An 18,194-nucleotide genomic window follows, 5' to 3' on the forward strand; every position below is an offset into this window, starting at 1 on the left:
ACAAAGTAGACTTGAATTATTAGGACAATTTTTGTTCCAGTTCATTTGGAAAACAATTTTGATGGAGATACAATTTTACCAATTTTGTACAATGTTTATTATATTTATGACCTTATTTTGCAATAAATTTGAATATCTAATATTTAATGAGATCAACAAGCACAAATCAAGTCTGGTAGAAAGGTATCTTTAATGTTATGTTATAAATATTTGAACTAGACTTTTCAGACTTAAAACTTGGCTGACTGGTGTAGAATATTTGGAATATTTGATATTTACCTACTGAATTGTGTTGATTTGAACTTACAACTTTCTCTCTTTTATAGTTGTACGTTTACTCTTGTTGATTTGTTTGTGAAACTTCAGTTAGCTTTATATAACTTTGTTTTTTGGTTGACATTTGATTTGTTGTCTTTTTTCATGGATGATATTTCATGGATGATGGCAATTAAACATAGACAGTTCTAAAAACAAACAATTTTGTATTTGTTTGAATAGCAATTTTGATTCCTAAGCTCTGTTCTTTTCCAGCGAGTCCCTGGAATCTTCTTGGCATTGAGTTTTAATTAGATTGATTATTTGTATGATTTTAAGAACTATGACATCTGTTCAAATCTTCACGACTCTTACCATGACTCTTACCATGACTCTTACCATACTGTGTTAGTTACTTTGGTTATGGGCTAGCATTGCCAGTATATCATTGGAGGCTACTGTCATTAATTGAAAGTATCTGGGAAAGGCTTTCACAAATCAATATTTTCATGAAAAACATGCATAACTTGCCATGGCGCCCAAGATTTGAATGTTGTCTTGAAGCAAGTCTGTTGTTCTTCAAGAGTTTGACTTTTACGTTACAGGTAGTCTTGATAAAATATTTCACAAGATTCATTTGTGTATAACAAAACGTATTAAATTTCAGAGTAAGGAAAGGGAAAGAAAATATCAAACATGAGTTGTACTTCATTTTTAAACATTAAAACTATACCAAAGAGTCATTTGTTGTCTGATATATAACATGTAGGTTTTCTCCCTTTAGTCTTCAATCTAGAAAACACTGCCAGAAGTTTAACGATAACAAAAGTTTACATCCTAATGTTAATCGAGTCTTGAAAGACTGTTGAGACAAGAAAGCACTAAATAGATTTCTGCATTTAATTTCGTGCAATGTTCATAAATAATTTGATAATGTTAGAGATGTACTTAAGATTGGCTCACAACTGGCATAGGGTGAGAAAATACTTTTGGATTTTTCAACTCGTTTCCCTCCAGTGATGCAAGTCCTCCGAGGGGGGGGATGACATGGTGAAATTCTTTAGTCATTTGGGCTACAGGCTGTGCACTTTAAAGATCTCTTAACAGTTGATAATCGACAAAGCTCATTTTCTCATTGTACACTGCATTGTGTACCTGTTTTCATTAGGCCAATCAGGGGCAGAAAATAGGGTGTAAATCTCACTTAATTTTCATTTAACATTAAGAATTGAAAGTTTAAAAACGTGTTTGAATGTTTATGTAACATTTGTAGTAATTGTGATGTATTCTCAGGTATCTATACGTCTGCTGTCATATGGTATACAGGTGAGATAAGATATGTTTAGATCTACAGTTCACTCAGAAATCACTCTCCTCTCTCTGTATTTATTATTATAACTTTATTTTTATTGTCAATTTATTTATCAAGATAAAGTACATGTCAGTCTGTATCTCATTTCTTTAATTATCAACTGAATATATTAATTAATACTTTTCAATTTCTTCAAATTTGAAAATGTTAAATGTTCAGGCAAAATGCTTGGTGTTGTTGTTCAGACAAAATGTTTGGTGCTGTTGTTCAAACAAAATGTTTGGTGCTGTTGTTCAGACAAAATGCTTGGTGTTGTTGTTCAGACAAAATGTTTGGTGCTGTTGTTCAAACAAAATGCTTGGTGTTGTTGTTCAAACAAAATGTTTGGTGCTGTTGTTCAGACAAAATGTTTGGTGTTGTTGTTCAGAGAAAATGCTTGGTGTTGTTGTTCAGGCAAAATGTTTGATGCTGTTGTTCAGACAAAATTCTTGATGCTGTTGTTCAGAGAAAATGCTTAGCTTTGTTTTTCAGACAAAATGCTTGGTAACGTTGTTCAGACAAAATGCTTGGTAACGTTGAGGCAAAATGCTTGGTTTTGTTGTTCAGACAAAATGCTTGATGCTGTTCAGACAAAATGCTTGGTGTTGTTGTTCAGGCAAAATGCTTGGTGTTGTTGTTCAGGCAAAATGCTTGGTGGTGTTGTTTAGACAAAATGTTTGGTGATGTTTTTCAGACAAAATACTTGGTGCTGTTAACAAAATGCTTGGTGCTGTTGTTCAGACAAAATGCTTGGTGCTGTTATTCTGACAAAATGCTTGGTGTTATTATTCTGACAAAATGCTTGTTGCTGTTGTTCAGACATAATGTTTGGTGCCGTTGTTCAGACAAAATGCTTGGTGACGTTTTTCAGACAAAATAAATGGTAAATTCTTTCATAGTAGTGTACAAGATACAAAAATTATGTCCTAAAACTCTGTTTCATCTCATCACAATGTTATCAATTTGACACTGATATAAGTAGAATCTATTGTCATGTGGTATACAGGTGAGATATAAAGGTATATCATTTATTTATAAAGAAATACATTTGGGAATCATTTACGATATCGTATTTTTACATCTAGAAATATTGCTATGAGTATCTTATATTGGAGGTAGAAAAGTCACTTTTCGTACCTGTGTTCTGTGGAGACTTTTTGTGTTGGGCATTGTTTCGTCAGTATATAGCTGGATTTAAAATGTTATGTGGACTGCGTTTTTGTGGAATAGGTAGAGTGACTGTTGCTGATAGGTATACGGTAGGTACACATGGTTTTATATCTTTTCCATGTAAGCTTTGGACATTATATCTGAATAGAATGTAGATTTAGAGAACTTAGTTTCTTTTTGTGACAGCCCATGTGTTATTGATAAACCAAAATTAACACATTTTTGTAGGCCTTGAGCTCTTGTGATGATTAGTGATTTAAATTGTTTGATTTTGGATTTTGGCAAGTATGAAGTAAATATTTTATTGTTATGACATTGTACTTCTATATTGTTCATAAATTAATAGGTTAAACTGTTAAAAAGTAGATATTTCTGGAAATAATTTTGATAGATTTTTTTGGATGTGAAACATTTTCTGAAAAAGCTGTGAAAGCCTGGACTTATGTGATTCCAAAGGAACAGACGCAATTCTGGTATATTTTATACTAGGTTAACTACCTGGGTTCACGAAGATCATGTCTACCAGCCAGTTCTTGGACAAAACTTTTGGCATTGATCTTTACCCTGGTTCAACATACAAAAGGATCTGTAACCACTTAGTTTTTTGATGTTGCAAAGAAATGGCATAAGATTTGAAGTTTGCAACTTACTTATGCTAGACAATTTCAATGGATTGTCTGGATTCATCAATGGACTTTGAAATCAGAAAGTTTCTAGCAGCCTAATCACATGAAAATATTCTTGTTCATTCTTGAATTTGAAGAAGCCATAAGAATATCCATTTTGTCATTTTACTAGTACTCAATTAATTTAACATACACATATTCAAAACTTTATCTTGAATTTGAAACATGTGAGCTTGTGATTTGATATAGAAACTGAAAGTTACGTTAGTCCTGAACATGAAAAATATCAGTTAGTTGTGAATTTATCATCTACCAGCATTGAAATCTCTGATAAAAATATCTCCATCTTGTCCATGTCAAAACCTTGATTAGATAATACTTACTATTGATTACAGATTTTAAACGGCTGGTTAAATTATCGCATCTGACAATGAATAGAATGTGACTTGCGTGAATGAATTTTGGCAAATTTTGAGGCATATACTTTGATGAAGGCAGCAACAGAATACTCTGATATGGAATGATTATTGAACGATTGGACCATTTCAGACAAATGTGTGCACATAGGCCAGACGGCATCTTAAGCTATCCATGATTGTAGAACTGGTTTTATGTCTTGCAGCAGTCTTATCCTGAATGTCCATGTTGTAATTTATGAAATAATGTCAAAAGTCTCTTCTTTGGATAGCAGTTCATCATCTGTTGTAACACAAATGTATGATCAGTGAGAGCAGTGCAATATTTCGGTTTGTTAAAATAGGAACAAACATGGATCATCTGTACGTCTGTTTTCGGACCTAATAAGTTTGTGGTATGTGTTGATAGACCTGTTGTAACTGTTAATTTTTTTTTATGAAACTCCACTTTGTACTAGTAAAGTATGCATACTCTACGTTAAAGGCAAAATGGCTTCTCCACTAAGGAAATGGATATCCATTGTTAAAAGAAAGGTTTGTATTTTTGATATTTATTCAGGATGGAGATATTATCATTTGAACTCCTTGGAAATGAAATGTCATACTAATGGAAATTTTTTTCGAGTTCGGATGTAAATGCTTGTGGGAAACTCAATTTTCTCTGCACAATTTAGACTTTAATCCAGTTGTGCAGACAGACTAAAAAGTTGAAATAATGTGGTCGACCATTTCTCTTTTTATGTCGCTGTAAATGCCATTATTAAATTTCGTGAAAATTTTTTCGATTTAAGGCATGCTTGTAAATCCTCTAACCTACATGTACATAAAATAAAAGTTAAATGCAGAATAAATGTTATATGAGGAAAAGCCTAAATCTTTAATAAGTATTAGTAATCTAGTATAATTTATAATAGTACTTAATAGTAGTTTGGTATGTGAAGTACCGATAGGTTTATAACCACTTCAATATAATTTTCTAACATACCGATCATATATTAGTTATTTATTGGAGTACTATGTAGGTGTATTCAAGATCATTGGAAACCAATCAACGACTCTTAAGTCTTATGTGAAAATTAGACAACCCAGATGGAGCCAAACACAAGACATAAATGGTTGTAGGGTAGGGGTGAATATGATGGTATGACTGAACTACAAAAATATCCATCTTCATGGATTTATCTGGATTTCACTGATTTAAATAAATAGGATGAAAACCCTGCAACTTAAAAGGAGGGAAAAATCTCCACAAATCAGGGCTAGTTTTTCTGTCTCTACACCAGCCGACAACTTGCAAAATATCTATCAGAGACTGAAATAGAGGTAGATGTGTCAGCCTATTTCCTACACCATGTTTCACAAAATATCTTAGATTAACGTACCAGCGTAAACGTTATAAATTAAAAAAAATTATTCTTATTCTTAGTTAAACATTATAAGTTTAGACTTATGGAATTTTGAGAAACAAGGTCCTGCACCTAATTGGGCTAATGAAAACAGAATAAAGTTTCCAGGTACATGCCAAGGGGTAAAAACCAAGCAAAATGAGGAAACAAATATCATAATATGGGAATTAAACACAAAACTTGGAATGGCTTTACAATTAACTAACACAAAACAGTGAAGAAACCTTAGATAATTTCATAAAAAATTTAAAAATCACCTGACCTATACTGATTAAAATAGAGAAGATATCATGGTGCACTGAATACATATTAGTTTACCTAGCTAATATAACCAGATATCTTCTCTTTATATTATTACCACATGGTCTCATTATACCTCTAGTTTACATCTACAAAAAATTTCAATCATCTTGTTCTTTTAAATAGGCTAACATGTACATGGTTCAACTCTTCTACACTAATCATCATTTTACTGTAGGTTAACCATAAACTCTTGAACTCACTCTTTGATTGATATCTCAACTTTGGCAAAGATTTTTTCTTTTGGATTAGATGTGACTTTTCTACAGGTAATGTCTTATTTTCTGTCATAGAAATTTGAATTGTCATTTCTTATAGTAGAAATGGAAAATTTTTATTTACATGCAGTTGCAGGTTTTGTGATGTCATAAGTCCTGAATTTTAAACTGTAGTTGTGACACGATACTTTAATTTGATTTTGATAATAATAAGTCTTCATTATCCCCAAAATTGAAGGAAAATTCCCTTCACAACAAGCGAGATTTTTGATACAATTTAAATTGGAAGATGAAGAGTTGATACATGGAGATTTCCATGGATTTATTACATTACTTAATTGGCAAAAATGTGTATAGTTGGATCAATAAATCGAATAACATTTCCAAATTGAGCTTAAGTCAGAAAGAAGTTGCATTTTGTTGAGAATCGAATTTTGTATAGGCTTTACTGTTGCTATTTACATCATCTAAAGTTCGAAACCATTTTTTTTTTTTTAATTGTGTGCTAGTGTGCTAAAGTCTGTGCAGTTAACTTGCCGCTGTTGTGGCTACACTCCCTCCACTCTACATGTCTGTGCCCATTTTTATGAGCAAAATTAGGTGCCAAAGAGTAGAAAGTAAAACTCCGTTCATTTCATTTGTAATCTTGTAGACTTTTTCTTAATTGTAATTGTAACAACATCATATGGCAGTGAACCTGAATTGTAGAAAAATACTGCATGGCAAGGGAGAAAATTTAATGGTTTTACCAGCTTAACAAATTTTTCTTTTGCTACCTCTATTATGTGGTTCATTTGAAAATTAAAATGAGTTTTTAAAGATAATTTTTATTTTGCACCTGTGTATAGTTTATCTTTTTTATAATTTTTAATTTTATTGAAATATGTTAAACATCTTCTCAAATTATAACATTAAACAAAAGTGAAGTAGATATGAACAGAGGCACAACTTTACGTCTGCTATATACAGTTTTTAATATACTCAGATTTTCTGCAGTTTTGTGTCTGGATAGAATGGTTCAATTTTTATTTTTCAATTTAATTTGATGATGGAATGATGTTTTTTTGATAATGATGTATTTTTGATTGGTAGAATTTTAATATTAATTTGATTTTACGTACTTATTGTGTGATTAGTTTATTTAAATGTGTTCTTATTTTGGATGGTTCAGTATGTTTTGGTTGGACAAATTTCTTGTGTGAATGGTTTCAATTTATTAGTTGATTTGTATGATAGGTTGATACCTGTTGTCCTGTGCAAATATCATTCTTTGTATATGGTGTTCAGTTAATATTCTGCTGTTCAGGTCAGAAATGTGGTTGGGGTATGGATTACTTTTGCATTCAAAAGGTATTTTATTATGCACCCAGCCTTAATCTTGAATCTTATGAGCAAAAGGTCATCAAGAGTATTTGTACATGTAAATTTCTATGAAATTTTTTTGCAATTTCTATTTTTATTGGACGTACACATATTCTGATATAATACTATCATTCTATGAGTTTTCTGCCTCAAAAAGCCTTAAGGCCTCGTCTGAAGGCCTCTCAAGAGTTATGTAACTATTTGGAATTTCTCTATATCTAATTCCATGGAAAATTAATAATTTAAATGTTTATTTTCAGACTGTAAAGAGATCATGTAGTGAAGATCGTGATTCTAATCTTAGAGAATATATTGACAGTCCTATTCCTCCTCCTAGAAGAAGAGGTAAGTCTCATTTCAGATTGTACCAAGTAACTGGTCTTCCTTCCCTTTACTTACCTTCATGTATATTAGGTGCACGATGCAAGCTCAGCATCAAAAACACATCATTTTTCAGTTATTTCAAAGCACAGACATGAAAACAAATGGCACTTCAAAGAGAAGACACTTTCATGTCACATGCTTCATTGTTCACTTAAAGAACATAGTTGAAATTTCATTGTCACTTCTACATTACATCTTACTTATCAGTGGCTGCCATTTTTGTTGGTGAGGAAGTCAGATTTGATTGGATTCTTGATATTTTGACTTCTTTAATAGCAATATAATGTTAATAATCTATTGCTATATGTAACTGGAATTTCTATAAGGCAGAAATTAGTGTTTTTTCAAGCAATAATTACAAAGCGCCATGAGAGACTTGAGCAGAAATGCTGTCTACCTGAAGTCCATGCCAATTGAATGAAGCAAAAACAGTTTTTGGAATCTACTTTAATGCATCCATTGTTCGAGCAAAGTTAAAAATTTTTTAAAAAAATTTCAATTTTTTTTTATCAGAATTGGAATAACAGTCCAGTCTTAGAATGTCTGCATAAATGAAACCTTTTGCTTTGCTCTTGCATATTATTTCTTATTTAGACTCCTACATCCAGTACACTGCAAATTGTAACATTTGCTTCTATGACATTAAAATTCAAAATACAACCACATCACATGACATATCACCTATCAGTTGATCTTATACAGGTCATTCTGGGATTTCCCTTTCATTGTTTACGTGACATTTCAGTAGAAAACAGGGAAGACTATATCTAAATAAACACTATTAGACCTGGTTCATACCCCAAATATAGACAATTTGGGTCAAAGGTTAAACACCAAGGGATTGTATCATTGTCTTCATGCAGGTGACTCAAATTTCAATAGGAAACACGGAATATGTTCTGTCCTAAACATTTTCCACCTGATTGTTTCTTAGTTTCCAATTTTCGTAACATATTTTTGTCTGATTATCTTGAATAAGTCATCTATCCTCACTGGCCATGGTGTCAGAAGTTTTCTTGTCTGAATTTAATGAGAATCAAAGGCATCAAAATACCAGCTGATGACTGGCCACATTGTGTATTCTGAATCATAGGACAATTAATTTATTTTAAACTATTATTATTCATCCATGTTTTTAAAACTTGTTACATATAGTGACAAAATGTCAGTTGAATATGTAATATATTATTTACTCTTGACATTTATATTTCATTGGACAGGTTTCATTTTAAACACATATTTTTGAAATTGCATGCACCATAGTGCTTGAGCCTAAGGATTAGAGTTTTGCAACTTATTAGTGAGTTTCCTGTTTTCTCTGTCCTGATTAGGGTTCCATATGCAGACAATTGAGATCAGCTATTGAAATGAAATCAGTAAAATCAACTATCATTAAGTTGGTGAACATATTTAATGCATGTACATTTATCAACATGAAGATGGTTTTCCAAAATTTGTGCCTGCAATCTGATTGGTTGGCAGATTTCTGAAACAAATATAAGCTGTCATAGTTTGAATTTAAGTATTTTATGACAAGAGGTTTTTTATTCAGATTTGAATTTTATTTATATCATAAATAACTGTAGATGGTAGTTTTAAAAAAATGCATCTTTTTCTCAAAGTTGCCTTCCTTTATAATTGCTTGTATATACATGACTGATTTTGAAAAGACAAAATTTTAAACTGAATTGCAGTTTTTTTTTGACTCTTCAATTTTTGAAAATTAAAACTATATGTATAAACTTAACAATATTTCACCTGTGAATTCAACCTGTATTTATGATTATGATAACCCAGTTTCATCAGTTATGATAAAAAGCTTATGAAATCCATATCACCTTTTTTTCATGTCTGCCTTTTTCAAAGGCTTTTGATAACTTTTTATGAGGAGAGCTTTCAATTAATGTTCAGTTCCTGTATCCTTTGAAAGCACTCTATTAAAGATTAACTTGGTTTTGAAAGAAATGAAAATCTTTAAAGAAGTATTATAATAGATTTCACTTACAATATTAATGAACTTTAGTATTAATAAATGCGAAAATTGAAATCAAATATATGTAATTTTGTTTTTTGCTTTTTTCCCATCTGGATTTATGCTTTAACATTTAAAGGGATAGTAATGAGGTTTTCTAAAAAAAAAAATTGTGTGTTGGGGACACTGATAGCATCCATTTGCACCATTCCAATTTTCAAAAAGACGTCTGTGGTTGCTGTAATTCCACTAAACTAAATGTTTGATGACGTCACTAATCGCAAAAGTCCTTATGTGATAAGCATATTTTGCGATTAGTGGCGGCATCAAACATTTAGTTTTAGTGGAATTACAGGAACCACAGACGTCTTATTGAAAATTGGAATAGTGTAGATTAATGCTATCAGTGTCCGCGACACATAGAAAATTTAGAAAACCTCTTTACAATCCCTTTAAATTCTAGATCAACATCATACCTGTCTGTGTGTATGTGATGTGAAGCTAGTTAAAGGTCTTATGATCCTGTCTACCTGTGAATGGACTACCCATGATAAACATTATCAAGTACACTAAGCTTCAGTGTGTATTTATTGTTTAGTTTACCTCAAGTGATCTATGTTGACTTATGTCTGGAGTTTTAAACTTGTCTTCTGGTAAAATTATTTAAATTTACTATACAGTATTGTTGACAGATTGAGGTGAGTTCTTCTAGTTCTTGTCATAATATGTAGAGTTTGCCCTTTCATGTCAGGGGACGAATGACGTGTGGGGCAAGGGTTTAGTTGATCCCCCTTATTACCTATAATTCAAACAATGGAACCCTTGCATATTTTCTTGTATATTAAATTTTGTCATATTACCTATATCTTGGCTTTTTCTTCAATTTTTCCCAGTATTTTGTAAACTATCAAAAACAAAAGACTACTTCAGTTAATTTATGAGCATTGTGACCATATGTTTGGTAACTTCACTCTGACATCACAGATCAGATGACAATTTAACAGTCCTTTAGGTTCAGAATATGATTAAGAAGTCAAAATATTATATAAAAATTTGAAATTTTTATTTTATACTGCACTATATCATTTTAAATAAAATGAATGGAGTTTTACATCCTACTTTTCTGCACCGTTTGGGCTAATGTAGACAGCGACGCCAGGCAGGGTGCAGTGAGAGAAATAATGTCAGGACAGCAGCATTAGTCTGTTGAAAAATCTGAAGGTATTATCTCGACCTTTGCTGGAGTTGAACCCTGGACCAAGCACACTGAGCCACCGCTGCTCCCCTTTATCATTTGAAGGCTGTATTGATCATTATATTCATTTGAATTGAAACTTACACTATTGGATGAACAAAATTTGAAAGAAAATGTCAAAATCATATTGTATTGCACCATTGTATTACAATCCCAAACTTTCATTGAAAACAATCCTATACATAGTTTAAACTAAATATATCTAAATAAGGAACTAACTTGTGATTATTGTTGTTTTATGACTAATTGAGAAAATACACCCGTTATCTATACATATATAACAACAATTGTTAAATCATGGTGATAATCTGGGGGAGTGGTCTGCCAGCAACAATCTACCTATTTTATATTGGACATTGTGTAAGATAGTTGATCCGGCCAATATTTACGAACAAATTAAACAGTACAATCAAGACAATTCCATTAATCAAAATCTTGTTCAAAGTACGTTGAAACCAGAAGTAAAAGTTGTATAGTAGTGGACACCTCCATGGAGCAGTACCATCAGGTGTTCTGAAAAGAGTAAGCGTAACCTGCTTGGAATTTGTCACTACTATGATATTGTTCGATTCATTATAATGATAATCTGAGATATGGATAGTGATAAACTAACTTAGGTATACATTTCTATAAAGAATCTGTTTTCTATCCTCGTACACTAAAACTTCTGGTATTGTAGTGTAAACCCAATTTCCAAAACAGCTGTCCTGATGAGGAATAATGTATCTTAAACATGTCAGCTGCTCTTTTGAAATGAAGGTGTCCTAGGACCATTGAGTTAGTCAATTTATTAATCTGATTGGTTCTCTGAAATCAAAAGCTTGAACTTTCCCACACTTGACTGAAACATTCCGGATTTTTATGACTCAAAGTGAAAATTGGTAATCTTTCAGGATTAAAATGACCTTGAACACTTTTGATGGATGGAGACCATTGAAGGTCATGATCATTGTGAAATTGTTTTTGGCCCAAGAAGAATTTTAACTTCATTACCAACTTCATTTTCTTTTGAACGAGCTATCCCATTGCCCTGGTATTAAGTTGAAATAAATATTTTAAACCAAGGGACTGATGCTGACAGAATTAACTGCATTTATTTATCAGCTTGATTGTAAATCATGAAATATGAAAATTATTTAGTTGTTAATCTGTTATGACCTTCATATATACTATGTTTACCCTCAGGGTAATTATAATATAATTTAAAAACAACATCATAAAAACATGGCTGATGACACTATTTTTATTTATAATCTATATTAAGCTAGTTTGAGCTGAATGAGAAAAAAATGGAGACAGATTTAAACAAAAATTTACCCACAACCATTATAGAGGTGCAAAATGATAATATTTAAATATTTAAACTTCAAGTTTTGTAAGACTCTAATAATCTTTTCTAAGTAAAATTATGAGAATCTGAGAGCAACTAACACAGGGACTGTTTGTTTAAAAAAAGCAAAGGTCCCCAAAAAGGGGGGACAGATATATCGTGTTTCAACAAACAGTATGATACCAGTCACTGTGGCAACTATTATTTCAAGACTACTGGTAACTTAGAGATTCTATTCTCGCAAAAATGACCTGAGCTGTTTGAATCTGTAACAGAAGGATTAGTTAATCCGAACTACCTTTAAGGAGTTTGGATAAAATTTTTTTTTGTGGTTTTAAACTTTAAAATTGCTTAATTTGTTATGTAAACTTTGTGGTTGCTTTGTATCACTTTAACAACGGTTGTCGCGTGTGAACCAAATTAATTCTTTTCGAAACACCTGATGTTACTTCTCTTTAGAGCAGTCCACTAATGTACTACCTTTACTCCCAAATTTGACATTCTATGGACGAGATTGTTGATTGATGGAATTGTCTTGCTTGTAGGGATTTTTATTCTTTGCCGTTCTTGACTTCACCCTGTTACACCTTTAAAAGGAATGTAGGTACATCTACACAGGATACTAACTTCAATTCAACTTTTCCTGAACAAAAACATTCAAAATATTTTAAACATTGAATAGATTTTAGGTTAGTGACATCATCTAGCAACTGGGTTTAAAGTTTTAAAAAGCCACCATTGACGTAAGCCTACAAATAATTACACAATACAGTTGACAAACGTGTGATTTTGAAATTGTTTGCTTTTCATTGTTTCTATTTTAACTTTTGATACTTTAGATTATAAAAGTTACCATTTCCTTTTCTGAATATTTGAGTGCATTGTACAAAACTTCTCAAAAGAATTGAAACTAGATCACTTCTGACCTTTGTATGTCCATTTGGGGCACTGGCAGTTTCTATTTGTGCTGTTCAGATTTTCAAAAATTGCTGCCAATGATGTTAGTACCATTTAGTTTGAAATGAATGGAGAATGGTGCCAACAAAATGGCTAGACAAATTTTAAGACCTTCAGAAGAAAGTTCTTCAATATTTTTCTCTCAATGTTCATATATTTTGACATGAACTGAAATATTTCGAAGTAACAATTGGACCTTAGATGACATAAAATAAATTTAAAGGTGTCCATTCTGACCATTGTCCATTGTAATGTTTGGTCAATGAGGAAATGTGTAGTATATAATAATATAAGAAGGAAATGATAAAGACAGTAGACTACCTGCTGGTTATTATCAATTGTTATTATACAAGCATATCTACAATCTACATCTTTATATATCTTGTTTAATACTTGACCAGGAAATATAGATCAACTGTAAGTTAAAGGGATTGTAAAGAGGTTTTCTAAATTTTTTATGTGTATCAGGGAAACTGATAGTATTAATTTACACCATTCCAATTTTCATTCCGACATCATAAAATTCATTCTTGGGAAATTGCAAGAACCACAGACGTCCGAATGAAAATTGGAATTGTGCACAGTTGATAAGTTGACATCCACTATTCAATAGTCTTGGTTACTTTGGTAAAATCTGTTTTTGAGGAAGGTGGTTAAAATTTTGGGTATTATTTGCCCTATATACTTGTATGAGATACATATAACTTATATATATATACTTATATATGTTCGTAACATTATTGCAAAATATTGATCATGATTTGTTGTAGCATAAAAGTTACAGTTGTCAGAAATATTTTTAATAAAAGAGACGGTCAAAAATTTAGGATTTTTTTTCCCATTTTTTCATTCAAACATTACATTCCAATCAATCCTCAGAGTGACCTTATTTTTATCTTCATCTTGATTAATTCAATTGAAAGAGTTATGTCTTCTGACAAGGGTATTACATATTCAAAATAGAGTAGAAAATTGGTTTGTTGACATGACCCTAGTCATTGATTGATAATTATTTATGTTAATTATGTTTCTCTGTCCTGTCATGACATAATCAGATTGTTAATTAGATCTGAGATACAATTAATGATTAATTTTTATTACATATATTTACATAGATATACTAAGTATTATTTTGTTTGTGTTTGTGGTTATTGGCTACATTTAGGTAATTAGTGAGTGACTTATGTCTTCTGTATTAGTCATAATTACACAATGTGTGTTGTTGCTTTGGTCATAGCATATCTGTTATGGTAGATTTGATATATTACAAAGATGCAATGTTCAATGTCAATCTATTTATGAATCAGTTTGGTTTAGCCTCAACTTGTATGCATCATTATGGTTCTTTGACAGTCTGTATGCATCCTTGTGGTTTTTCGTCAATTTGTTTATGCATCTTTTTTATGCGTCATAATGGTTCTGTGCAGAAGTTGTGTTTGTGTATCATTTATGGTTGTGTTCATGTATCATTATTGTACAATATCAACTTTTTTATGTATAATCATTGCAGTATGGTTATGTAGCAAGATGTCAACTGTTTCTGTATCATTATGGTCCATGTCAGCCTGACTATGTACCATTATGGCCTTATTTCAATCTATGTATTATCATTATGGTCCAATGACAGTCTGTTTCTGTATCATTATGGTCTAGTGTCAGCCTGTCTATGTAACATTATGGCCTCATTTCAACCTGTCTATGTATCATTATGGTCCAATGTCAGTCTGTGTATGTATCATGGCCTCATTTCAACCTGTTTATAAACCATTATGCGTTAAGCATTAAATTCTCTGGAATATTATATTGTAACGTTGTCACAGTATAATATGCTATAGTATGGGCTTGATTTTATAACTGAATAAATAAAAACCCGGACATGTATCAGTAATCAAAAATCTGAAAGTGAATACAAGACTCAAGTGTCTTACTGTTATTGAGAACATAGATTAGACTATTTATACCTTCTTATTTAGAAACTGTCAAAGAATATGATACACTGTCAATATTGGTTTTAATATGATTTATAAGGCAGATCAATTTTCATTAATGTTTACCTTCAAATATACTTTGATACCTTAATATTCTTTTTAAAGTTAGGTCGACTTCATGATTTTCAAATGTGGGAGATAAAATCCTAAGTTAAAGGGATTGCTTAGAGGTTTTTGTATTTTGATTTTTGCTATTCTTTGGACGAGATTTTTGATGGACAGAATTGTCTTGCTTCTATAGATTTTTATTACAGAAACCATAGACATCAGACTGAAAATTGGAATGATGCAATTAGTAGCCAGAAAAAATACACACTAGAAAACCTCTTTACAATTCCTTAAAGGTCTTGCTCATTACTTAGGAATAGATAATCTTCTTCAGGCGAAACAAACATTATAAAACCCTGAATTAACACCAAGTCAATATTAATATCTACTATTAATATCTAATTATTATCAATAATAGCCCTAGACTGATAAACCTATACTGGTCAACATTGACCATATATATCTTTAACCTTTCTGACCCCATCTAATTAGCATACTATATCACAATAGACTAATGTATGGCCTAGTTGACAGACCACAACATTGTGGCCAGTGGAAATAGGTATAAGTATTTGAATGTAGTAGACATTTTGCCAAGTTTTCTTTTCTTCAAATATGTGGAACTATGGCTTCAGATGAATTAAGGATTATGTAGATGTATTTATGTTTAAATGATTTTGTTGAAATTGCAAATAGGTGCAACTGACTTGTGAATATAAGTGATACATAACTTCAATGTTGACCATAAAACTGTAAACATTTTCATAATAAGTAGATTATTTGAAAGGTAAGTTGAATATTTTAAAATATGCGCATCTAAAAAAAATGTAACACAAGTAGGTCTTATCAGACAAAAATTAGGACAGTCTGCTCATGTTTCTTTTGTTCACCAAAATATTTTTTTAAAAAACACTATGAGAATTCTGGGTGTGCAGGTGGAAAATGAAGTCTGTAACTTTGAGTCTTTTTTTTAGGTGTTATGAATTAATGGATTATATAAATCCCTGGTTTTTAAACTCCTCGGGTTCTTGTAACTTAAGGGGCTACAAGCAATCACCACCATGGTTACTAGGCTATTTTGAATTGATGAGAATCTTTATGCCACCACTTCATAACGTAACTACATCAAGGCAAATGAGGCTAATGCCTATTGTCTGATTTAACAAAAAAGAAATTTTGTTTAAAAAATTAAAAATGTAAAGATAATATCCACTAAATGTATTCCTTATTTGATGTTTGTGGTAAAGATAACTGACTTCAAAGACAACAGAATTTTTGCCTTATAAAAAAAAAAGACTCAAGTTACGTGTTCCTGCACATCTTTACCCTTCATAGATAATGTATCAAAGTTACAGGTACCAGGAGAAATGTATCAAAATTACAGATACCAGGAGATAATGTATCAAAATTACAGGTACCAGGAGATAATATATCAAAGTTACAGGTACCAGGAGATAATGTATCAAAGTTACAGGTACCAGGAGATAATGTATCAAAGTTACAGGTATCAGGAGTTAATGAGCTAAATTTACAAGCACCAGGAATCTAAATGGTTGCTAACCAAGAATGAACATAGTAACATGCATTATTCACCAAGTACTTGTCAAACTAGATATAAAACAAATATCTTATAAAAGAGGAGACATTTAAACTGTCTTGAATTTTAATTTGTATATGTCATTAGACCAATGAAAGGCATTGTTTATAATTAAACTAATACAACTGAGTATTATCAGTAAATATAGGGCGGGAAGTCAAGGTATATCCTCTAAATGCAGATAACCTTACAGTCTTTTAATTATGACTCATTCATTACCTTTTAATTAGTGTTATCTATGACCCAAGTCTATATTCCACATACAAAAGGGGACTTTGTACCTTGCTTCTGTAAGTGTGACCAGCAGTATTGCAGTGGGAAGTTCTGAACTTTGGTTTTGGTATTCTTTTCATATTGTGTGACATATGATGCCAAATAGTTTAGAAAAATGTGTGCTAATTCAAAAAATAATGCTGTTTTTCCACATAAATTCTGCATCTTAATGAAGTATGTTATGCCTATTTGAATTGTTGATTCCATTGTGGTATCTTGCCTCTCAAAAAGTCTTTGGCTTGTCAGATTTTTGTAATTTAGAAAACTTGGAAATAGAGCTAATAGTTAGCCTGTTTCCAGATCCAATTTTCTTATTTTTGGATAAACTTGATGGATACTTTTGTCTTGTTCGATGTAAAATTCTCTCTGATGCCTCTAGCCATGTTATTTTGATAATGAAACATACATATACAGATTTCTGAACACCAAAATTGATAATGTGGCTAAAATTGAATCGGTATTTCAAAGGCAATTGTCATTTCTGGAAAATTGCTGACTTCATCTAAAAATCAAAGTGGCATCTCCATTATAATGTTTTGAAGTAATCTGACGTTTGAATGAAAATTGAAAATGAGTGCCCTTGTATCACATTGTTAAAAATGTCGAAACTATAATACAAATATTTACATAGGGATTTGAAAGGTCAAGTCAGGTTCACCAATGATAAAAAACTAAGAGAGGATGACCTGAAATAACCCAACCAGATTAATGAATTTTAATACCAATCAAATTTGATTGATTTGATTGATAAATGATGGTATTTGACTTGTAACCAAATTATCATTTTATACTGGTAACAAGATGAATTAAATGATACATTTCAATTTCAATCAAATTTGAATTGATTGGTACATGAAGGTATTTGTCATGCAATCAAATTTGAATTTTAAGCTTGGTGTTTTTCTCTCCAAAACTCAACTAATAAGAAAATGATTTTTAGTGTTCCAATCTGATTTTATTTTTATTTTTCAAATTAATGCTATTCTTAAAATCAGGATTCTATCTAAGTAAATTTTTTTGAGAAGGCCCTGGGTTAAGAAACTACAATTTCATTTGCATTTGCCACAAAACTATTACCTATAAATTCCCTGTGTTAAAATAAATATCTTGTTATCACATTTAATCTTGATTACTTATTTCCTTTAGTGAAACTTAATGCATTTAGTTAGGCTTGAAGCAAGGTTCCATTTTGAGACCTTTATCATTTATGTAATCTATTAATGATTTTTTTTTTAAATTTTGATGAAAAGTTCTATTAAGAGGCTATTATCACCTGTTGAAATGTT

At 31.2% G+C, this 18,194-nt stretch overlaps 1 protein-coding gene across 1 annotated transcript in view; it reads left to right on the top strand.

Moving 5' to 3' along the window:
- The window catches only part of LOTGIDRAFT_162975 (hypothetical protein), a gene marked incomplete at both ends in the record, with an annotated part of 30,684 nt that extends 14,097 nt beyond the window's left edge, over nt 1-16,587 (top strand). Inside the window, 5 exons of the mRNA XM_009059037.1 lie at nt 1,549-1,581; nt 2,722-2,865; nt 6,979-7,092; nt 7,365-7,449; nt 16,394-16,587. Coding sequence (XP_009057285.1) covers nt 1,549-1,581; nt 2,722-2,865; nt 6,979-7,092; nt 7,365-7,449; nt 16,394-16,587 — 570 coding nt within the window. The remainder of the gene's footprint in view (nt 1-1,548; nt 1,582-2,721; nt 2,866-6,978; nt 7,093-7,364; nt 7,450-16,393) is intronic.
- Between the last annotated feature and the right edge of the window lie 1,607 nt (nt 16,588-18,194).

The sequence above is a fragment of the Lottia gigantea genome, assembly GCF_000327385.1.
Source record: "Lottia gigantea unplaced genomic scaffold LOTGIsca_37, whole genome shotgun sequence".
NCBI lineage: Eukaryota > Metazoa > Mollusca > Gastropoda > Lottiidae > Lottia > Lottia gigantea.